The 25873-nt window shown below is 38.5% G+C and overlaps 1 protein-coding gene across 1 annotated transcript in view; it reads left to right on the forward strand.

The window, feature by feature from the left end:
• Positions 1–25873, forward strand: part of PRDM15 (PR/SET domain 15) — an 852733-nt gene that overhangs the window by 366378 nt on the left and 460482 nt on the right. The window contains exon 12 of the mRNA XM_044071950.1: positions 23769–23936. Within this exon, the coding sequence (XP_043927885.1) occupies positions 23769–23936 (168 nt within the window). The remainder of the gene's footprint in view (positions 1–23768; positions 23937–25873) is intronic.

Raw genomic sequence — 25873 nt, forward strand, 5'->3', positions numbered from 1 at the left:
CTTCCTTGTTAAAGGCAGTTGAGTATCAGTCCCGAATCTTTGTGATGGTACCCAAGATTTACTGAACAAACTAGGAAGTAATAAAGCACCTGAACCAGACAGAAACACAAACACTGACAGTCACTAAGTACTGCTGAATAAAAGCCTTGTAATGCTAACTGTTGCTGTCAACTGTTTACATAGTCCAGATTGGAAGGAGACATTCACATTATTTGTGTGTGGGTGTGTATTCTTGTGTGAAGCTTTATCCTTATAGCAGACCTCATATAAAAAGTGAAATAAATATCTGTTGCACTGTGCAGGTATGTTTTCCTTGATCAGTTTTTAGTTCCCAGTCCCTAGTGATCATCGAGTCCTCTGCACTGAAGGACACCTTTCCAGATCTCTGTTGAACCCCAAAGAGGAAAGAGATGACAAACACTAACTGCAAGAATAATCTCTAGACCAAAAAGGTAGGGGGGGGGGGTAATAGAGAAGATGGACTCATTCATACACATTGGTTCTAATAAGTACAGAAGTGTCATGTGTAAAATGATTGGTCCTTCTTCCTCTGCCTCTAGGATGCTGCCCAAGAAAAACTGCTGGGTGGTTGTTAAATATTGTCTGTGTATGAGGCAGTATCACCAAGTGGAACACAGAAAGAGATTTCTGACCTAAACATCTCACAGGCGGGGGGAGAGACTGAAACTAATTTTAATTCATGAACATGACAGGAAAAGATATGCCATCCTTGTCACTGGAATCATAATCAAAAGTATCTTTTACCACTAGTCAAGAAGTAGTAATGTGACCAGTAGAAGTATGAACAGTATTTCCACAAGCATAGTATGAACTGTGAAGAAACAGCCTCAGGACAGTAAATTTGTGTGAGAGTGAAGAACAGCCTAGAGGCAAAAAGCTGTCAAGCATCCTCACAAAAAACAGGCCTCATTTATGGTGAGGTACTTGGTCAGTCATGGAGTACCAGAAAAATTAAGCAGGACCTAGAGAACCAATATAGAACATCTTAACACCCAGGAAGAACAAAGCCCAAGGTTAGTGATAGCATTCCGCAAGACTGAAGTGGAATCTGGGAGTGACACAGTGATATAAAAGTGTTAGACAAAGGACGGTCTGGCTGCATGACCACAATGGAACCAGCCTTCAGCCCAGTATGGAATAAAGATATAAGGACTTGGAGAATCTGGTAAATGCACAGTAAATATATAACAGTGCATTAGAAAATCTGTTATCCACAGTGTAACAGAAACCAAACGAAGAGGAACAAGGTATGGTGTAACCTGAACACTTCTTAAATAGACCCTAGTTGAGCAAAGCCCTGTGCCAAGAAGACCAAACCATTAACTAAGGAAAAACTAAAAGAAATATGAGAGCACCTAAAATATGCCTTTGTCTTCAAAATATAAAAGTAGGAGTTTAACTATTTGAAAACCCAGTTGCTAGAAGGATACCCATCTCTTTACTATGAAAAAAGGAGTAAAAACACACACTGTAAGGGCAACTTAGAGGTAAATGCAGGATACAGCTATAGTATAATTTCCCGAAGCCATGAAATGTTAAGTTAATGGTCATACTTATTTACAAAGCTTGTATGGAAAAGAAGACCAATGACTACCCTAGATGCCTGTGTAGAAGGGGAACAACAGGCAGTTGTGAAAACCAAACCAGTTACGTGATCAAATGACAGAATTGGAGTCATTCCATAGATGGTGCTGATGTGTACAGGTCATAGATTGGGTAGTCAGACTTCCCCCCAAAAACTGTTAACCGAGGTAATTACAGGAGAAAGATACATTATGTTCCCTGGATGTAACAAAGGTTTTCTATGCATAGTCCTTGGAGGGGGAAAAACAATATGAAAAAATATTGATAAGGACTGCCTTGCCTGTTGAGAGGGAAGCCAGGAAGGGATCTGTTGTGTGATCGTAGGCCCTTGTAAAGTTCTGTAGACAGTCAAAGCACGTGAAGGGGATAGGCTTGCTTTGAAAGCCCTAAATTACACACCAAAACCTAAGGAGTTTACAGTGGTAGGAAGGGAATAGTGTGGCATGCTGTGAAAGAGACTTTGCTGAAAATGTTTAAAAAAGAGCAGTCTATCCCACAGATAGATAACCTGCTGTTGCACAGCAGAATTTGACTTCACGCAGAGACTGATAAAAGGATCATTAGATAAGAGGACAATGGAGGAGTTCAAGAAGGCAAGCTCTACAGATGTTCTTTGGTGCACCCGTGAGGAATTGAAATTATAGGGATAAGTCTGTACAGCAAGGCCTCTTAAAAGAAAAACAAATGGCCAAACTATAAAGCCATAATGCAAGCTCTACAGATGTTCTTTGGGGCACCCCTGAGGAATTGAAATTATAGGGATAAGTCTGTACAGCAAGGCCTCTTAAAAGAAAAACAAATGGCCAAAATATAAAGCCATAAGGCAAGCTCTACAGATGTTCTTTGGGGCACCCCTGAGGAAATGAAATTATAGGGATCAGTCTGTACAGCAAGGCCTCTTAAAAGAAAAAACAAATGGCCAAAATATAAAGGCATAAAACTGCTTGCAGAAAAAAGAAATGGAAGGTTGTCATCTGAAACAGGAGAATCATATTCCTTGGAGACCAACAGGAAGGAGGCTGTCTATAGTGACAAGCTAGGAATGCTAAGTAAACAGAGGCTTTAGGGTAAAGAATGAACCAATCAGACATAGAGAGAGTGGGTTAACAGATGTGAATCTGACCACAAAGGCGGAAGGTAGTAATGGCAGCATAAGCATGTTAGCCAGCTCTAATCTGGCCATGGAATAGGGTGCACCTTCAGAAGATGAAGGAAGGTCTGTATCAGATAAACTGCAAAGGAATGAGTTGTTTGTTAAAGAGCTAAGGATTATTGACAGTAAGGGTGGAGCTCACACTGAGGGGATTCCAAGAATCACTGGAAGGTCATTTGAATGGAATTCCCTGTCCTGGAGGATATGAAAGTAAAAACAGCCAAATGTGAAGTGACAAGAGGACCCCCCCCCCCACCCATCACTGAGAGAAACCTACAACATTGGTTAAGGATGCTTTGTGAAAATGAGTCACTTGAGCACCTGGAGATTGGAAGGAGTTTGGACCTCAGTGTCCATAAATATGCACATGTATGCCACCATTTAGCACGATTTGCAGATTGACAACTGTAGATGTACCCTGTCTCCATTCAGGATGAGAGTGAGGCCAGGTGTCCATAAATAAACTACAGAAGAGGTCAGTCTGGAGATGAGATAGATCCAGATTAGAGTACCCTGCCTGGGGAAATGCCATCTTCATTCAGTACGTGGAATATTGGAGTTGTACAACCTGTCAATTTATACTCTCAAAACAGTTCCTTGAGCAGTCAGTCCTGAGTAAAAACAGCTGCCAATGAGAAGTGTTAGATGGAAAGCAGTTAGAAAACAGATAGCCTTTCCTGTAGAACATAATAGCGGCCTATATTTGTAGGTCAGAGACAACACCACTCACTTATTGAGACTAAAGAGATTCAGACATAAATAAATGGACAACAAAACTACTTTTCAGACTGACTTGGGAGAATAGAAATATAAGAACATCAGTCCAAACCTCACATAGAAAAATCAGTTCAGGGTAAGTTCTGCACCAATAAGACAGATAAGTAGATACCTAAAGGGAGAACAGTACGTATAAAGGATCTGATCACCCCCTGAAAGCAAAGCCAGAAAAGGCTGGTAAGAGGAAGAAGCTTGTCTATGCCTTTACGAGAATAAGATAAGTAAAAAGGCAGAACTTGCAGAATTTCTCAGAAACTCTGGAAGAGGACGAATAGAAAGCTAAGTTATGATCCATTCTGACAACAGAATTGAAACTGGGTTTGAAAAAGGGTAGACAGAATGCAAAACCCATTCACTTCAGAACAAAATTAAGCAGCCTCTGAGCAGGTCATGGCCAGATATTTTCCTCATTCTCGGAAAAGGAAAATGTACTTTAACCTGAAATCAAGAATAAACCAGTCTTTTCCTGGTATCATATTAATAGAGAAGAAAAAAAAAAAACTGATTTAATATTCCCATGGGAAAAACTAATATGCGACCTTTGCTGACACCAAAACAAAAGATAGGGTGGTGAGGAAGTCAAAACCGCAACAGGTTTCATTCATTGTAGAACAAACTAGTGACCAAATGCAAGTCATGTACATAGAAGCATCCACTTATGAAATCTTGGCAAGACTAAAACTTAAGGAAAAAACTGACACATCTTGAGGATGCAGTCTGAAAGTAATGAATACTTATAAAACCAAAAATTAGCCCAAACACAAATATGACAGATTCCATACAGACTGCTGAGGGGACTCTGGAAAAGTCTGAATTCCATATAAAGGTGTAACCTTCTCTGAATATCTATTAAACAAAGTCAGAAATAGTAGGTATATACAGTGTGGAAAGGTGGGTTTTGTAAGACCCAGCACAGATACTAAAATGGTAGGAGGAGAAAGCCAGGCACAAAAATACCTGAGAACTAAGAAGCCTGAAGTCAAGGGTAGACTAAAAGCTGATAACCGTCATAAATCCAAGATGATAAAAGGAAAACAAAATTTCAAAGCCTTAGAAAAAGTAAACACAATGTAAGAGAGGCAGTAGATACATCTGCACTGGTGTGTGACAAAAGACATCTGGATAGAGGATCTTCATCACACAGGATTGTGAGTAAAAGGGAGGAGATTAGTGACCTAAGAAAGTTTAAGGTGCTGAGGTGCCAGAGTCTTGCCAAGTCCTAGAGGTAGAGGAAGATGCACCACTCCTATCACATTTAAAAATATAACTTCAACAAAGAAAAAGTGAAATAAAGACATCTGTCATGTATTATAAAACAAAAGTAGCTTTGCACTGTCAACATAACACACACACACACACTTCTCTCTCTCTCTCTCAGTCACACAAAGCTTCTTAAGAAACTGACACTACATACATACCAAAATCAACCTCCTCGAAACAAAATGTGTTCAAATTTGGGCAAAAATGTTAAAAGGGTGCTAGACGAACTGCCTGCGACTTCCAGTCAGAGAACAGAATTACTGGCAAAACACACTAAATTCTAACTGTCCAAAATAACTAAGCCTAAACTAATTGAAATACAACTAAGCTACTAAAATAGCAAATCCTAATAATATAACCCATACTGCTATATCAAAATGCATAAGAATGAACTGATGTTGCCAGAAAAAAGAAAAAAAATTATCTCAAATTGTGGGGGAAAAGCCACTCTCTGGAGTCCATTCATAAAAATATATGCAAACTACCTACATTTTTAATCAGTATAAAATTAAGCAATTAGCAGACCTCATTAAAGCCAGAGTGAAATGCTACTTTAACGTAAAGAAATAAAGACAAAAAACCTGATAAATTTACTGTTTAGGGCATCTGCTTTTTTGTGCTACATGAATTATGGGGTCTATATCAGAACATCAAAGTTTTAAAACTTTGAATGTTCTAATATCGACCCGTTTTGAGCGAACACTAAAAATAGCGAAGCTGCAGAACACCAAATTCTTTCTTAGGGAAAGAATTCAGTTGGCCGATTTTATGGCTTCGCTGTTTTCATCACTTTGGTGGAAATTTACGGGTCGGGTTCAGGTAAGTGTGAGATTGTGTGGTTGTTAGGATTAGGGCGCAGATTAGGTGAGTTAGGGTTGGGGGCAGGTTAAGTGAGTTAGGGTTAGGTGAATTAGGGTTAGGGGCGGGTTAATTGAGTTAGGGTTAGGGCACGGGTTAGGTGAGTGTGTGATAGTGACGGACCTAAGGGTTAGGGTTTGGGTTAGGGTAAGTGGATAGATAGTAGTGTATGTATAGTTTAGTGTAGGGTTAGTTGTAGGATTATAAGTGTATGTGTGTGTATTGATGTTTTTTAGGTGTGCTTGTGTTGTGTGTATGTGTTTCGGAATAGCAAATTTTTTCCCAAGGAAAAAATTTGCTGTTCTGAATGATATTATGTGGTTTAGATATTTTAGGTTCAATGAAATAGCGTTCACTATTTTCATCTTTCAATAACATGATATAAACGCAAATTATCTTGTACTGTAGGATTCCGGGACAATGACCTTGACTTGTGACTTTGTTTCTCTAAGAAATTTGATGGCTAATCCTATAGTGCAAGATAGTTCATTTGCACTAGATACCATACCCCCCATATAGTGCTATAAGACATGCCCACTTGTAGTTCTTTATCCATTAATTTCCCGTGTTAAGTTGTAAAGTGTTTGTTAACTTAACATTTGTGAAGATGTGAGTTTTTATTGCTGAAACCAGTTGGTTTGAGATGATCCTGTAATTTACTGTTGGCTTGTTCCACGCAGTTGTCTTTGTTCACAGTGTACCTTTACTTTACTCGGCCAAGCAATGAGAAATTTAGCCTGTGAAGCCTCCATTTGCCTTCAGAAGAACCGCTGTTAGACCTGGAGTGGGTAACAGCATCTGCACCCTCACTATTGTTGTATCATAGGATTATAGGAAGTTATTAGGCTGTTGGCCCTGAGGCCCTAATAAGCCTAGCCAGCAGTTCAGTCAATGTCCAGACAAGTCAGCACCCAATGCCCCTGTCCAGTAGGGACATGGGTGGAATCCCAGGGATGTATTTTCTATTTCCCATCCAGTTATCCAGATTGATAAAGAGGTACTCTACTTGACATGGAGAGAGAGTCTATTCCATAGATGGGGGAGTCTCTGGGACACAAATCTGTCCTGGCAGCAAGTCCTATTGATGTCACAGACCAGGTTGAGGCTGCATGTGCGGGTTACTTGAGTGGAGCTTGACTTGCGGATATGCAGCAGTCCCATCAAGGCGGGGTCCGAGATAGTCTTGTATGCCAGACAGGGGTCACCTCTGAGGGTCTGTATGAAACAGAGTAGAGGGATAGGGCTTTTAGCCTATATGTGTATGGTAGATTTTTGAGGCTCTGGATTCTTCTGGTGAGGAACCTCTGTGGTCTCTCCACCTGCTGCATGTGCTTTGCAAGATACATGCCGAATGGGGGCATTGTACTCAATAATGGGCCTTATAAGGGAAGAAAATAGGGATGTTATGACCTCCTTGTCCCTGGATGAGATACCCTTACTTATTAGGTGGGCCATGTAGAAAGCTTTCTGTACAGTGGAAACAACATGGTGGTCAAAAGTTAGACTGCTGTCAATCTGGCTGCCCAAATCCCTCAAGACTGACTGCATGCTTAGAACGTTGTTATTAATGTGATAATTGTGGGGACATCTCTCTCCCCAAAGGGGATGATGATACATTTTTTTGTATTCATCTTGAGGCCATGTTTCTGGCACCAGTCATTTGTTTGGGTGAAACCCTCTTGGAGGATGTCCACGTCATTAGGGCAATTGATGACAGCTCCCAACTTGCAGTCATTTGCAAACTTGGTCAGCCATAGTCCACTGGTTTTAGCTTGGACCTCAGAAAAGTATATCACAAATAACAGGGGCCCCAAGACCGAACCCCGGGGTACGCCACACAATACGGGTCTATTGCTTGAGGTGGCTTCCCCTATTTTGACTAGTGGGTTCTATCAGTCAACCAGTTGGCTACCCATCTGGTAACATATGGATTGATGCCTAGTTGAGAGAGTTTATCTATTATGCCCGAGTGGTGAATAGTGTCAAAGGCTTTGGTCAGATCAAGGTAGGTGGTGTGCACTGTCTTCCCCTCATCCATGCCTTTGGTGACTGTCTCAAAAAAGTGGACCAGATTTAACAGACATGACCTCCCCTTGACGAAGCCAAACTGTGTGGGATTGAGTGTTTGGAGGTCGACAGTGTCCTTGTTAATGAGGTCCATGATCCATTCCATGGCCTTGCAGTTCAGGCTAGTTAGGCTGATGGGTCTATAATTTCCTGGATCAGTGGACGCTCCACCCTTGTGTAAAGGGATGACAGTGGCTGTCCTTCACTCGGCTGAGGCAAAACCGGTACTCAGGCTTTGGTTGAATAGGGCACCTAATGGTGCTGCAAGTTCCTACCTGAGTTCATGTAGGATGCAGCCTGGGATGTTATCAGGTCCCATGGAGGCTGTATTACTTGCCTTTGAGAGAGCAGTGATGACCTGATCCCTAGATATAAGGGGAAGGGGGCAAGTACTGGGAATGCCCTGATTTACTGATGGGGGGACAGAGGGGTGAAATTTTCACTGAATCTGTCAGCCAGCAGGTTTGCTATATCTATGGCATTTGTATATGTGGTGTCCTTGACTACCAGCTCTGAACAGATCTGGGTGCTACCTTTGAGATTACGGACATATGTGAAGAAGGCCTTATGAGTGTCAATAGTAGATGTGGCTAATTTGGACTCTAAGTTTACTTTGGAGGATTTCACTAGTGCTCCTATTTGCTTGTTTAGGCTAAGGAGAGATTGCTTCCAATTGGGCACATGCACCTCCTTGGTCCTGGACAACAATTTGTTTCTTTTGTTATAGAGTTTATTTATTGCAGATGTCCACCAGCCAGGTTTACTCTTCCTTGCGGAGAATGATTTAGTCCTGTCAGGTATCACTCATTTTGCACTCACTCGTATCTGTTATTTATTGGAAGACAAGCTCTTTCAGGTCTTGGGGGGTACTGGAGAATATATTTTTCTAATAACCATGCGAAGACACCAGTAAATAATGTGACATGCTACTCAAACAATAGAGGATGTTGATAGCTCATATTTGAAGTTGTGCAACTATTCTTGAAAGTTAAAATGTATTGACAATGATATTCACGCAAAGCTTAATGTCTATATCACAGATACGTTCTGTGAGGTTTGACATTAATGGAGAAAGGATAGTGGAAGGATTTTTATGGAAAAAATGTTTGATATATGCCTCTTTGGATTAGTAGAATATGTAATGAATGTTTGTGACAGACAGATGGAAGAGATGAGAATAAGTGCAAACTGTGAGATCAATTTAACACACTTCAGAAATTACAAGGATTATTCCAGTTTATAATTTAGGTTACAAAACTGTCTTAAAATGAATAAATTAAGGAAAAAAAAAATGACAAAGTTCAAATGTGACTCAAAACTTTGAAAAAATCAAATTTTCAGGTGGTCATGTCATACAAAGGGCTTGTTTGTTAAGAAAAACAGTCATAATATTTCAACAAATACCTCAGGCACATGCAACAAGAAAGATGAAATTAAGTGCCTCAGACACTGGTACCAAGGGGGATGAAGGTAAGTAAACCAGTCATAATGTTTACACAAGTGTCTCAGGTAGGTACTGAGGGAGGTGAAGTTAAGTAAAGCAGTCACAATGTTTATACAAGTACCTGAAGCACAGGTACTGAGGGGGATAAAGTTACTTAAACCAGTCATAAAATTTACACAGGTACCCCAGGACAGGTACTGAAGGAGATGAAGTACTAGTATGACCTTCCACATCTGTAAAACAAACCCCTTTGTTTTCAAGTCCCAGGCTTAAAACTGTATGACTGAACATTAGTGCATACACAGAGGAAGGGTCCTGATGGAGAGATGAAAAGTCAGCAAACAAAGGAGAGTAGTAGTGCTGAAATTTAATTCATCCTCAAGTCTTGGTGAGTACCTTCACGAGGTGGACCCTGTTTTCACAAAACCTCACCAAGGCGACACTGATATATAGACTGTAATTTTATAGCATATATCATGTTCAGAAGTAAATCAAAAATAAAAAAAAGATAGCTGGGTGCACAAGCCCCAGGATAAAAAAACTGCCCAATCCTGGTAGGCGCACTGGTGCCAGGACTGGAAAAGATGACAGTGTAGAATCCTCAAAATATGGAAACATTCCTACAATGGCCAGGCTCAGGGGGAAGATGGCCCCCCCTGTTGTGGAAGGAATTAGAAGTCCATAAAAACAAAAAAAAAAGATTGGCAAAAGAACAGCCATAAAGACAATAGAGTGGACTACTGAGGATAAGAAAGAAATTATGTATTTGTTACTATTATGCAAAAAGCCCAGAATTTACAGAAACAAGATATACAAAATGATTACGAGAGAAATTAGAGGAAAGAAGAATACTTCCGCAGGAAAAAATGTCAGAAGCTTCAAATAAATATTTACTTTCATTAATACAATAGGTTTTTGAAAAACAGTATATAGATCAAGAAATTTTGGTCTGTTTGGAAAAAGAAGCATCTGAGGAAGTGAGAAAATATAACCTAGAGATATTTGAAAAAATATAAAAAAGAAATATAGACATGGGAAAGAGAGAGAGATTTGATATGGTGCATTTTTTATGCAAAGGAGAAAGCCAAGTTTACTAATATAGAGAAGGCAGTCTCAAAGATATTCAAAGAGAAATACAGGCAAAGGCATCCTGGTATGGAAAATTTCACAAGAAAAAGATTAAGAGCACAAAGATATAATGTAGAAAAGAGGATTAGTAAAGCAAAGTTAAAGAAATAGAAGTTGAAGTTATTTAGTGCCTGCAAAGTGAAGGACTACATCACAGCATGATGGAGCGAGTCCCCAGAATAAGGAAAAGCAAGATCATCTAGAGACATGTGAAGAAGAAATATGGACAGGGGAAAGGAAAAGAGATTTAATATGGTGTAATATTTATGCAAATGAGAAAGCAAAACTAACTAATACAAAAAGAGCAGCACCAAATATATTTGAAGAGAAATATAGGGAAAGGAATCCAGATATGGAAAACTTTACAATAGAAAAAACAAGAAGACTAAGAGGAAAAGTAGAAAAAGAGATTAGTAATGGAGAAGTCAAAGAAATAGAAATTGAGGTTATGGAACAGCTGCAAAGAGAAGGGTTCAGTGTAGTAAATTGAGTACAGAAAACACCACAACAGGACAGAGCAAATGATATCCAAATTAAGGGAAAATCAGTGGAACAGGAAGCAATTGGTCAGGTGCCATATCAAGATATTTTGGAGCCTTCCACAGGAATTTAGTGAAAGTTGTTTTGAAACATGAGGAGAATAAATCTAAGATGACATCTCTGCTTAATTTAGCAGAAGCATATGGACGTCAAGCAGGAGTGGAAGTCAAACCCGAAGTAGATAAAAACCAGGCAGCAACTGAATGTGCTAAAAAAACAAAAGAAAGAATATAAGGTGAAGGACCAGATGAGGCAAGAAATGTTGAGAAAACATAAATATAGTTGCAAGTATAGAAAACGTCTGGAAAAGCCTTATGTTGATCAAGAACGAACGCAAGAATGGTTAAGGAGAGGTGAATTCACATCAAGAAATGAAAGGATAATACTGGCAGCCCAAGATAGTGGGCTACGTACACGCTGGTTTACAAAGTCCATTGAAGATGTGGGAGAAACAGACATATGTAGGTTTTGTAAAACCGAATTGGAAACAGTCAAATACCTTGTTGCTGGTTGCAACACACTAATGGAAGAGGGACTGTATACTGAAAGGCATAATAATGTGGTGAGACTGTTACACTGCAGATTGTGCAAACATTATGGTATTGAAGTGGCTGAAAAACATTGGAAACACGAGGCACAAAGAATTATAGAAAATGATGAAGTGTATATCACATGGGATCACCTAATATCAACAGTTCAAAAGATAGATGCTAGAAAACCAGATGTAGTGGTCCAAGAAAAGAAGACAAAAATAGCATTGATCATTGAAATCGCCACACCTAGTGACTACAGTGTCTTTGGTACAGAGAGACACAAAGTCATAAAATACCTTGATCTGCAGGCAGAAATGAGAGCCATGTAGAAGAAAGATACCCAGTCAGTTCCAGTAGTAGTCAGAGCAACTGGTCTTATAAAAAAAGAATTTACAATTGTATTTAGATATGTTACCAGTTCATGTAACACCATATGAATTGCAGAAGGAGTCATTACTGGGCACATTGCAGGTGCTGTGAAAAGCACGTTTGGCTGACATCAAAGAGTGAAACGATACTAATTTTGTGAACTTTAATCGTACTTTGACTTAGGAATGGGATCCATTCCCGTCGTAGTAATAGAAACCCAAAAGACTTGGAGAAATTAAAAACAACAGAAGAAATTATAACAGGGAGGCTGTATGAAAGAGATTGGAGAGGTTGCAGAACATAGCATGCATAATGTTTCAGATTACTGAATGTCATATTCAGGATATGTAAAGATTACATTTTTGATGCCACCAGGGAGTTCACATATAAGACAGCAACCTAAGAATAGTGAAAAATATTCTCTGTCACTACATATAATAGGTTGAGTGACAAAATTTGGCAAATAGTGAAACTTCATTGGAAGTTTTTACTAAGAGATGAAACTTTGAATACTATAATTCATGATATGCCCTATGTGGCTTATAAAAGAGGGCAAAATGTATGTGATAAGTTGGTGAAATCTTATTTTGTTTTACCAATTTTGGATGTTCCTGTTTCTTTAAATAACAAAGGTACTAGACCTTGCAACCATTATAATATATGTTACAATATAGTTACTAGTTTTTGTAGAATAAATGGGAAACAATTTGTTATAAGTGACATTTTCCACTGTGAAACAGAAGGTGTAGTGTACTGTAAGAGGTGTCCCTGCAACCTATTTTATATTGGTGAAACCAAGAGAAAATTTAAAACGAGGTTGCAGGAACATGTTAGAGACATTAAAAAACAGAAAGAAGAAAGTCCTATAGCAATGCATTTTTTGCATAAACATCATTGTGATTATACTTTGTTAGAGGCAACAATTTTAGGAAAAGTATTGGTTAGAATGGGGGATGAAAGATTAATTAAAAACAAATTATTATACAAAGAAACTGTTTATTTTAAAATTTGACACCCTTATACTAAGGGGGTTAAACACAAATATTAACTGGAAATATTTGCTTTAAATTTTTCAATTCTATAATTTTAATTGTTTAACTAATTGTTTAATTAATCAATTAGGAGTATATATATATATCTATCTATCTATATATCTATCTATATATATATATATATATATATATATGTGTGTGTGTGTGTGTGTGTTTGCGCGTGCGCATGCAGGGGAATGTTTTACTGTGAATTTGTACTCTTTGAAGGCTGTTTTGGCCGAGGCGCTAAGTGCAATAAATTGTTTTTTTGGATCTGATGCCACTGTTGCTTTTTATAAATTTGCTTTTCTATTCGTCTGGTTTTTGAGTTCACATATAAGCTTTACCTGAGTGTTTTTTCTCATTTAGAAGAGCAAGAATATCATTGAATATGCTAGTAAGTTTGGAGCACTTTCCCGTCACTTTGGATTAGAGTATCCCTTGCTTTGAGGAGAGCTTATTCACATGAGCTTATCTCATTACAGCCTAGTTACGCCCCCAGGTGTTTCTGCTGTTACATCCTACTGATGCCTGAAGGTGTCTAATGTAGCCTGTTGATATTTCATAGGTTAAGTACTAGTCTAGCTGTCTTTGTGGGCCATTTTAAGCGTAGCCATTGTTCTTTTCAAAGGTGAAAATCAAACCCTATACCTTGCGACTGGAAGGTAACCAACCCCCAACAGTAATTTCAAAACCATACTACATACAAGCTCTTGAAAGATCTTATCTTAAATCTTAAAATATGGGCAACACGACTGCACTATTTCATCTCTGCTTAGTGCTGCTCAAAAGATATTAATCGTTCATATGTACTATTAACTTATGTTGTCATAATTTCCATATTTTTCTAAATATCTCAACAGCAAAGTAACACAGACATAACGTCTTAGCCTCATACGAAAGCTTCTAGATGGATGAGCAACATGCTGCTGGCTGTGTGTGTTTAGCTTGTGTGATTACTGAGATATTAAGTTGTCTACAAGATATTATGTATTTAATATACAGTGGATATAAGTGTACACATCCCTGTTAAAATGCCAGCTGTTTGCGATATAAATAAATGAGATCACAATAAATCATTTCAAAACTTTTCCCACTTTAATGTGTCCTGTAACCTGTACAATTCAATTGAAAAACAAATCTGTTAGGGGAAAAATTATAAAAAACATACAATAAGCTGGTTGCATAAGTGTGCACACCCTTAAACTAATACTTTGTTGAAGCGCCTTTTGATTCAGTCTTCTTGGGTAGGGGTCTGCCAGCATGGCATATCTTGACTTGGTAATATTTCCCACTCTTCCTTGCAAAACCACTCCAAATCTGTCATATTGCGAGGGCATCTCTTGTGCACAGCTCTCTTCAGGTCACCCCACAGATTTTCTATTGGATTTAGGTCTGGGCTCTGGCTGGGCCATTCCAAAACTTTAATTTTCTTCTGGTGAAGCCATTCCTTTGTTGATTTGGATGTATGCTTGGGGTCATTGTCATGCTGAAAGGTGAAATTCCTCTTCATCTTCATCTTTCTAGCAGATGCCTGAAGGTTTTTGACTAAAAGTGACTGGTATGTGGAACTGTTCACAATTCTCTCCACCTTGACTAAAGCTCCAGTTCCAGCTGAAGAAAAGCAACCCCAAAACATGATACTGCCACCACCATGCTTCACCATAGGGATGGTGTTTTTTTGGTGATGTGAAGTGTTGTTTTTGTGCCAAACATACCTTTTGGAATTGTGGCCAAAAAGTTCAACCTTGGTCTCATCAGACCATAACACATTTTCCCACATGCTTTTGGAAGACTTGATGTATTGTTTTATAAATTCTAACAGGGCCTGGGTGTTTTTCTGTGTAAGAAAAGGCTTCCATCTTGCAACCCTACCTTATAGCCCAGACATATGGAGAATATGGGAGATTGTTGTCACATGTAGTATACAACCAGTACTTGCCAGAAATTCCTGCAGCTCCTTCAGTGTTGCTGAAGGTCTCTTGGTAGCCTCCCTGACCAGTTTTCTTCTTGTCTTTTCATCAGTTTTGGAGGGATGTCCAGTTATTTGCAACATCACTGTTGTCCCATATTTTCCCCACTTTTTGATGACTGTCTTCACTGTGTTCCATTGCATAGCCAATGCTGTGGAAATTTTTTTGTACCCTTCTCCTGACTGATACCTTTCAACAATGAAATCCCTTTGATGTTTTGTAAGCTCTCTGCGAACCATGGCTTTTGCTGTAGCAGGCAATTGAGTGAATGTCAGGAAAATCCTACTAGGTCAGCTGAACTTTATTTGGGGTTAATCAGAGTCTCTTTAATTGATGGCAGGTGTGTACCCAAGAAGACTGGATGTTGTTGTTGTCTTTCGGCTTTTCCCGGTTAGGGGTCACCACAGCGGAACTCAGGTCCGCTAATGATTGGCAGTAGATTTTCATGAACGCCGAGGTGCCAGCTCGACGTTCAATCTTCAACGAAGGCACGCCCATTTACGCATGTCTTTCGAACACCCACCCAACCGCGGGGAGGACATGCAGACTCCACACAGAAGGCACTCCCCGCATTCCAGCCGAAAATCGAACGGGAGAACCTCTTGCTCTGAGGCAACAATGCTACCGCTGCACCACCACTGAAGTACCCAAGAAGACTGAATGCTGTAATTAAATCAAAAGGTGCTTCAACAAAGTATTAGTTTAAGGGTGTACACACTTATGCAAGCAGCTTATTGTACATTTTTTATTTTTTATTTTTTATTTTTCCCTAACAGATTTGTTTGTTTTTCAATTGAATTGGACAGGTTATTGGGTCACATAAAAGGTGGGAAAAGTTTTGAAATGATTTATTGTGGTCTCATTTTTTTATATCACAAAAACCTGGCATTTTAACAGGGGTGTGTACACTTTTTATATCCACTGTATATGCTGTATTTATTATGACTTATAAATCCAGTTTAAGTCTTACAATCTAATGAACACCACCACTCTAAAGATCACATATTTAGTCCACTAACAATTTTAGAATGTCTTGTCACCTCCATTAAGTGTGTAGACAATATTTTGTGTAGAGTATTTCACAGGGAAAACTGGGTACATTCAAAGAATATATTGAATGGCTGCCTGCCAATTACTTTTGAGATAGTAATAAACCAAACACTTTTCTGAGATGTCATGATCAGTAAGCAAGATAAACTAAATGGCTTGTCTTGTCAGTAAGGTTTATTAAAAGGATTAGTAGACAATATCTTTACTTTACTGTTAAGTTCTCACCCTTTATCCATCAGAAACAATATTTATATTGGGGGGGGGTATGGGGGCTCTAAAGCAGTGAGAATATGTGGCAGTAGAAAAGAAATGGGGAATGATAAAAAAGCATTTCAAGTGAGATGGCGGTATCCTGAATTTGTCTAAGGAAGTAGAAAGAATTGAAGATAAGATGGGATGGTTATTAGGTGTCAATCAAGCACAGAATTAATTTAACTTTGGTGTTAAGTCTTCTGCTTTTTCGGGTCTGTTTATTTTCACAGTGTTGAAATCACTCAACCAAGTTCAGGAAGTCTAGTCAATGTGCCCAGGTAACAAAATCTAAATGCTTACAATTTGTTATGAGAAATCGCAAAATTTTGCTAAAATATTTGAAATGTTCATTCCATTGCAAAATCCCATTCAGTGAATTTGTGGGCAGTTGTCTTCATTTCAGCTGTGAAAAATTGCCTAATATAAATTACTTAAGGATACTGATAAACAGGGAACGAGAGTCCAGTGTTGCAACAGGTGCACAAATTATACCTCTTGAATCAATATTGGAGAAATGCATGCAGTTACAAATGATATGACTAAGTTTAGTAATACTATCCAGCAGTTTATTACACATGATGCTATATATCTACAAAATGTAGCTAGGCCCATTTGTGGCATGGTATATGCAGAGAAAGCCAAGCAAAAATTCATACAGAGAATCCCAGAACATTTAGAACTGATACTGCATACATTGAAAAGTAATGTCCTTGGTTTACTTGTGGTACAAGCAGGTGATACACACAAAGTTAGGTTTAGTAGACTGTAATGTGTAAATCCAGATGCAGACAAGAAGTCTAAACTGTTGCTTAAATAACAAAGCTACCCAGAGTGGCAACCAAGGGCAACGATAATGGCTTAAATGAACTTTAAAAGCTCAAGCCTTTTTTAAGCAAACGGAATGATAGTTTCTCTAATATGTACAAATAGGTGCTTTCAAAGACCACAAAGAAAATCTTCTTAGATCAGTTAAAAGAAGTAATGTGTAATGGAAAGCAATTAAAATAAGTTATTGGTTCCTTTTTAAAATCATGTTGCACAGTGGTATTGTTCATGCCACAATATATTTGGTTGTTTGAAACAGACAACATAAAATTACTTGACAGCACTGTGAAACAATCTGTTTCAATTGAATAAAGCTAGTTTTATATGCCTATAAAGGATATTGTTCTACTAATATTAATAAAGAAAATACATTGCTTTGAGCAGTACCAAAATTATGGAAACAGTTTTCCAACATGACTACTGAAAGTTTACTTGGTTCAGGAATTATGTCATTATGATGCAGGAATCTTAGAGCATGAGCCCTATTACTTTGAGACACAAAATTAAATCAACACCTTCTTTTCCAGGCTGGTGACAAAAGGCATAACACATTAGACTTTTGATAGATTTAATGATTTTCAGGAACATACTGTCTGATATGACAGCTGATAATAAGGCAGAGTGACCAAATGGGTGGTTGTTGTTGTTCATGGGTAATAAGCAATTTACATGTGTACTAATAACAGTCAGGAGCAGAACATCTTATCTATGTGTATATCATCAGTATAAAATTGTAAACCATGCTGACCCTGTTTTGCCCAATTGAGACATGCATGAGAAACACAAAATTCTTTTCAAGTTATTGTAATGTTGTAATTTAACCTAGTACAAATTATGGTGAGGCCATATTAGTTGAGCATACAATATTTTTGCTTCATGTTTAGAAAATAAAATGGGATGTGACTCTGTGTTAAAGATATGGTACAATTTCACACGAAAAAGAGCAGATTTTAAAACCAGTTCAAGTCCCTTTTTCAGCATATAGTAAAACTTATTGGGTGTTTCAGATTTTAAATTATATAATAATCTAATGTTTTGTTAATAACATTGTGCCCAGATGCAAAATGGACAGTGAATAGACTAGGCTTTCACAGAGGGCATACACTGCTGTGGAGACTGCATCACTGTCACTTCTGAATATGGCAATGGATACTGCCAATATTATGGTCATGACTGATGTTTATCACGCTTAACCCCTGGGTACCTTGTAGTTACCCTGCTTTGGTTCCACAGTTCCACATTGTGTAACTTTTGACTGATATGAATGCCACACCTAGGCCATAATAGGTGGTCGTAGCCTCCATCCAGCTCTTGACTCAGAACTTGAGGCACCATATTGAGATTCAGTGTACACTCCTGAAGTGCTCTGCCAGCCTTTATGCAGTGTGCATCCAAGCCTGGCAACTGCAAAGTCATATGGTACACCAGGCCAAAGTTTGTCACATGGCAGCTTCACCCTACTGGTGGAGGATATAATATCTGACTCTCCCCAACTGCTTACTGCCTGCATGGCCACGACATCTACCACCATGATCTTTATACATATGATAGTTTTGCTGTTACCTGTCAGTGTGCCGTATATCACTTCTGAAAATAATGCGCATCTGAGTAAGATGATGCCTGATGGTGCAGCGTGGTCAATCAGTGCACTGTAATGCATATTTTGTGCATGATAATGTATGTGTTAATTTCATTCTGTATAGTCTTTATCATGACCCTTAGTTGCAAATGATACACAGCCTCTTGTGTCTGCCTCTTCCTTGCATGGGGTGACAGTATAGACAGTTCTGATGACTCTGCACCTGATGGATCATCTGCTGTTGCTACAGATATTACAGGCAGTGCTGCCATCTTCCTGTGTTGTATCTGGTTGCATAATACCATATTGTGTGATATGGTACACACCATAAGCAACTGAATGCTGTTCTTAGGTGTGTACTATGATGTATCACCAGGTGCATCCAGGCAGTGGAAGCATCCCTTCAGGAATCCAGACTCACCCTTGACAGTGTTCTTTGTCTATGAGTGTGCCTTGTTGTATGCCATTTCGGGGGGGGGGGGGGGTTGAATGCATTGCAAACTAGAGATAAAAAAAGAACATTTCAATTTATTAGCCCTCACTACTGTAAAGTAATGTGTTATTTTAGGGGAGCTAGTCCAGCAGCAGCTCTACCATTCAAATTGCCTTACAGGCAAAAGACTATTAAGGGCTCCAAGGCTTTATAATGCAGAGCTGTGCATTACAGAGCTTTTGGGGGTTCTGCTGCATTAAGTGGATTTTATAGATTTTGATTTTATATATCTGGGTTTGTACCTGCTGCACTAACTGGATTTTATCTGCCATTGTTTCATCTAGATTTGGACCAGACAGCAGGTGGGTGACTTGAGGCTGACTGTTTCTGATTTTGGCCCTGGTGGTTGTGGTTGCCCTTTCTTTAGGGAGAGGTAGCAGTCCTAACCCTGCCTGCCCAAGTTGATTGCAGTTTGTCCCGAGTGTTTTTCTTACTAAGTGAATGACTGTTTCCTTGTAAATGTTGCTTTTCTCCTTTAGTTGGGCGTTTGTTTAGTATGCATGGAGTTTAGATGTGCGTTTACTGAGCTTCTTGGAATCCTGCTGTGTTGAGTTGATTTCAGTTGTATATTGCCCTTGTTTCACCTGCTTATGGATCTACTGCACTTCCACTTAGTAGTAGTGTACTTATAGGCCACAATAGTTTATTTCACACTTCTGGCTTGTATTTATTGAATATGGCCTCAAGTTTTCTACATTTCTCACTGTTTTTCTTGAGGTCCTTCTTACTAAAATTGAATTGAGTGATCATCTTCATTTCAGTTTTGTACGGCAGTTGAGGGAATCTTCTACTTAATCCTTGTGATACTTCACCAGTTAGTTGTTAATATTTTGTCAAGTGCCCTGTGTCAACAAGGGTTCACAGTCTGCTGTATCCCTTTCTCCTGGAAGGATTTTTACTTTAGGAGCTCTTGACACATTGTAGTGACTGCTTCATGCTTATTGAGATGGACTTTAATCATGTACTGATACTACTTGTGAGAAGTGAAAATACTTCTTAAATTTAGAGACTAGGCCGTTGTGCACTACACGTCAGCAAACAGTTTAACACTACTTGATAACCGCTTAACAACAGCCACACTTTTGCCAAGGTTACTAAAAATCAATAGCAGTGATACCAAGACCTAATTTGAAGAAATCTCTGTCACGGCTGCTCACAGTAACACATCTTTTCTTGTACCTTCACCTGCAACTGAAGAGATCCACCCTGATTCCACTCTTACTCTGATAAAGATTCCCAAGGCTGTACCCACATACAGTAATGTATTGTTAATAGGGTAGTGTATAGTTAGGCACTCTCATGCCCCGCTGATCCTATGAAAGGATAGTGTCAATGTCCGCTGTCTGTCTGGCACTAGGATTAGGGGTGTGACCAGATCCCTTAAAGCCCTTCACTCTAAGTAAGAATACACTGTCACTGTTGCCCATGTGTGAGATACAGTACCCTGGGCATGATGTTGACCTCTATATGCATGTTTCCAAGGCAGTTATTCATAAGAATTGTATTGCCTTCTCTGAAAATGTTGCCACTATTTCGAACAAAAATAATTGATTTTAACAACTGGTTTATTAAGTGGTGCCCTTTTGGGAGAGGGGTTCAGTGTGTGTCAGCAGAGGAGGTTGTGATTGACAGGTGAAATGCCAGGGATAGCCTTTCCGTCTCTCTCGGGCATTCTGTATAGTGGCTATGACCTTTTCAGCCACAGTAATGCCTTTACAGGCAAAGTTCAGTTACTAGACATTACAGTATAATCAACTGTGTATTAAGATGGCTCTGCTCACTTCTGAGAGTCTGAATAATGAAGTGCCTATTTTGAGGCTTTCCTGATACTTGGGCACATTCATGAATGTGTTATGTAAACCTGGTTTCATGGTACTCGTAAGATTCACTCTGTAATAAGGTATGAATCTGTTGTTATGTAAATCTGGTTTCAGTGTTCTCATACAATTCCCTCTGTAGTAAGGTAAGAATGCCTTGTTATGTAAACTTTATGTTCTCATGTGTTGTTATGTAAACTTGGTTTCAGTGTTCTTGTAAGATTCCCTCTGTAATAAGGTATTAATGTGTTATGTAAACTTGGTTTCAGTTTTCTCGTAAGATTCCCTCTGTAGTAAGGTATGAATGTGGTGTTATGTAAACTTGGTTTTAGTGTTCTTGTAAGATTCCCTCTGTAATAAGGGTTTCAGTGTTTTTGTAAGATCCCTTCTGTAATAAGTTACATCTGTCAGTTTTTTTAGACCATCAAGGGGGCAGCAGGAGAGTATCCTGTTATTATCTACCCAAATATTAGCGTCAGCCAAATACTTCAAGATTCTGAGTTCAGCCTTAACAATTTGGTCACACTCGTAAAGTAAATTACCACATAATTGCTTTCTTTTTCCTTTTATTGTCACCTGAGGACTACATTAGGTACCTTGATAAGTTGGATTCCATTTGAATTAATTTTAATACCCTAATTTTATGTGACTTAGATTATCCTTGCATCAGTTGACAGTTGCGCAACTAGCAAAGAGTATACACAGAGCTTCCTAGATTTCATTAGTTCCAACTCCCTGTGTCAAATTATCCAAGCTCTCAAAAGAGCAAGAAGTATACTTGACCATATGACCTTGTCCTTGCGAGTGTAACCTTTGCCTGTATGCCTGCTAATGTTATCCCGTCCTTGATCATGCTTGATGACCAGACTTTCACTTTTCCTGTAGATATTATTTATTTTAGTTTATTTACCGGGGCAGTACACTAATCACAACAGACCAGTTATAGGCACAGCCCGGGTAAAGAAATTCACACACACACACACACACACACACACACACACACACACACACACACACACAAAAGAACAAATTCACATAGATGCATGGAATAATTGCAGAAGATAAAGAATCCCATACTATGTGTGTTTGTCTTTCGGCTTTCCCGGTAAGGGGTCGTCACAGCAGAACTCTGATCCGCTAATAATTGGCAGTAGATTTTTATGAAAAGCCGAGGTGCCAGCTTGACGCCCAACCTTCAACTAAGGCACTCCCATTTACCCACGCATGTCTTTCGAACGCTACCCAACCACGGGGAGGACATACAGACTCCACACAGAAGGCACTCCCAAGCCAAGCCAGGAATCGAATGGGAGAACCTCTTGCTGTGAGGTAACAACGCTACCGCCATACCAAAGAATCCCATATTATATGTAATTATTAACAGAGTAGAGAAACAAACTACTTTAGTAGTAAATATGAGTGGGATGTAGCCTGTGAGAACAGAGGGTTGAGGTAGAAGTGATGTAGGGAGTTAAGTGATTTGTCCAGTGGAAAAGCACTTTTGCAGTCTGATTTTTTGATGGAGGCGTCATTTGAGTCGTGCTCTGAAAGGAGAGATGAACAGACCTCTTTTGTGTGCAAGAACAGAGAAGGAGTGTTCGTATCAGATTCCCCACTAATTCAGCTATATCCAGAGGTTATTCCAAAACCAACTCTATGTTCCTGTCAAAGGATCTCAAGAATTTTGAAAATGCCTTTTCCCCCTTGCTAATCTGTTGTCTAAAACTACCCCCTTTACTCATGATTTCACTGCCTTCTCAACCAATGTATAGATAAGTCATTACCTGTTAGGCATAAATATCATGAGAAAGTTAAAGTGAAAAACCTATTAAGAAATCCAAATGTTTCCTCTCCCCTTTTAAGCATCAGTTATCCCATTGTTATTGTAGAGTAGGTCATAGATGCTATTACCAAAACTAATAGGTCCATGAGCTCAGAAAAATATAACAGGCTGGCTGCCTTGTTTTTAGTACACATTGCAGCACGTCATTTTTGAAGCTCTGTTATTTTTAAGATTTATTTAGATTAGCACAGTTAAGCCTATCTTGCAGCAATGTTTTTTATGTTTCATAGATTAGTTGTTACAATTCTCAAGATATTTTTTAATGTATTTCTGTGGTTGTTAACCCCTTGCTGAGCCAGAAAATGGTCCAGGTTGATCAATGCTCTACCGCGCTCAGCAAGTGAATAAATAATCTCAACCTCTCCTCAGTGTATATGCCTGAGCTCTGCAGAACAGAGTTTGTGGTACAGCTGCATTACGGCAATGCTGTAACTGACCTTAATAATTGTTAACCCATTAGCGTCACGTGTGATGATGTATGTAAACACACATAAACCCATTAGCATTATATATGGTTGAGAAGGCAATAAAAATCATGAGAAGGGGGGGGGGGGTTAGACATCAGATTAGCAGGGGGAAAGGCATTTTCAAATTTCTGAAAATCTTTAAAAGGGATATAGATTTTGGAATATATGCACATATGGATTTCTTAAGTTTTGTATATAGCACTAGTAAAATAAACGAGTAACAGCATATTATTCGTTCAAATTCTTAATTGTGTTTTCATGTATCACTTTATTTCTGAATGTTGTAAATCAAAGCAATACATTTCTGCTAAACATGAAAAATATCCATATGTGATGAAACTGCCATTTAGCTAGTAAGAAAACAGTTAATTTGTAGGTCAAGTGGTAGGATGATTTTATATCAAAAAGATTTCTCGCTTTTGTATTAAACATGAACCATGTGCTTCGTTTACTGACCTGTACATGTTTGTTTCATAAATGCGTTAAGATGTTCTACAGTAGTGTATTAGGAATTCCTGAAGTATGTTAAGCCTGTGTCCTTGTACCTTCCGAGACTTCTTTGCCTTGCATTGGAAATGTTTGTATATGCACATTTGCTTGTTAATTTTTAAACAGTTAAGCATTTTTGACCTAATTAGGTAGTAAGCATCAAGTTCTAGTGCTGGCAAAGTTAACCTATTTTTCCCTCATTTGTTTGGGCTTAGATAATAAGACCTTCCAGTGTGAGATGTGCTTCAGATTTTTCTCTACAAACAGCAACCTGTCAAAACATAAGAAGAAACATGGAGAGAAGCAGTTTGCTTGTTTAATTTGCAACAAAATGTTCTACAGGAAAGATGTAATGCTAGATCACCAGCGAAGGCATTCAGAAAGTAAGTAAAGTGATGGAAAGGTGTGCCATGGTTACTCCAGCACTCCACAGATTAGCACACACACCTAAACAGTGCTGCTACAGTACTTCTCACTTTTACACTCTGATACACAATATTAACTTTGACTTTTCACAACTGAGTACTTTGATGTTTTTTGCACAGCATGTTTTGATTGATTTTTATAATACAGATTTAGTAGTATAAAGCATCTTCTATTACATTACTGACCATCAAATACTACATAGTGTATCTTAGATAGTAAATAATAAATAGTGAAGTTGTCAGCCTGGCTGCTGCTGTTTGTTTGCACTGTTTGTAGTAACTTGAGAAATGCAACCCTGTTCCCCCAACAGGAATATCCTATAATCAAGCGACCATACATGTCACATTATTCCTATTATTGAAACTATACATTGCATCCAAATGGGGGGATAAACTGAATATCAATTGGACCGATTTCAAAAAGATGGCAAACAAACACATGCCTGCTCATAAATGGGTAATTGATGGGAAGAATAACAGTATTAAGAAAATAAAAACATGGAAACAGATATTTAACACACTGCTAGCTTAATCTACCCACACTGACATAAAGACTTAGGCACGTATGCACAAGGACATACCTCCATCATGCATACAGATTTATATGGACAGCTTTATACCACAAAAGGAGACCTCAATAAATGGATAGAACTTAACTAGCTGGTGGTACTTCTGTACAGATGTAAATATTAATGCTTTATGTTGTCAATATACTATTCAATGATAATTCTGTACCCAGTGTATGAATACATTGATATGATTGTTCTGTTTGTATTTTAGTTTTTGTGCATTAAAAAACTCAAAATGAAAACTTTTTTGAAAAAAAAAAGAAATGCAACCCTATTTTCAACTTTCCCCTGAACATTTTGTTATATTAAAACCTCTTTGTATGTGTAATGATAGCTCCTACTAGCAAACATGATAAAAGTCTTAAGACTCTCTGGTACTTATGTCCATTATACATAAAGGTTGTCCTCCTTCCCTGAGTTAGAATACCTGATACTTTCTTATGCCAGATTATATTGTTTTGTGCAGAACGAGCAGGCAACTGCCTATCCACATCTGGGTGACCTAAATTCTCCTCTATATTGTTTTTCACAGAGACCCACTCTGCTTTGAAAACTCCCATCTTACTTTTACTCTTGTACTCATGCTCACTTTCCTAATATGACCCCATAAACAGGAAAAATGGGATCTTTGTTACTTTCCTCATTTGTTTTCCAGTTTTGACATTCTCCGTCTTGGATTACTTTTGTTTATTTGATTGTTCACTTCTTTGGTAGACTGGTCCAGGGAGCATTTACAGCCATGAATTGCATTAGTAGCAAACAGACAAAACATAATGCACTACATGACACAGGTTCAAGCATACTTAAAGGAAAAAGTAGATAAAATTATTAAAGCAAATCTAGGTGTACAGAGAAACATGGCATGATCAAGCCAACACAGCCGTAAACTTAAGCTGTTTAAAAGAAGTCATACAACACTTTATACACTCTGAGTGAATATGTTTGTTTTTTTTGTTATGTGTTGTAAGGTAATGAGCATGTTGGGATTAATTTTTTTTCTAAAGTTTCATGTTACCAACTAGCAGTCTCACTCTCTAAGTGTATGTATGTATGTATGTATGTATGTGTATGCATATATGTATATATATATCCTCTCCTCCACTTTTACTAGCTTATTAGTCTAGTGCTTTACCATACCAGACGGCTTGTAGCAATTGTTGTAGCACACAAAAGTGCTACCAGCAGTAAACGTTCTACAAGGAAATAGCTCCGGAATTATTATTAATGCTTACCCTTCCAGGCATGTCTAAAGGTCAGTTCCCTGTGCTTTCTAATATTTACCTGGTGAACTTGGGCATCCTGAGGCAGTGTAGAAACACTGACAAC

Source organism: Protopterus annectens, chromosome 5.part0, assembly GCF_019279795.1.
Source record: "Protopterus annectens isolate FY-2018-M chromosome 5.part0, PAN1.0, whole genome shotgun sequence".
Taxonomy (NCBI): domain Eukaryota; kingdom Metazoa; phylum Chordata; order Ceratodontiformes; family Protopteridae; genus Protopterus; species Protopterus annectens.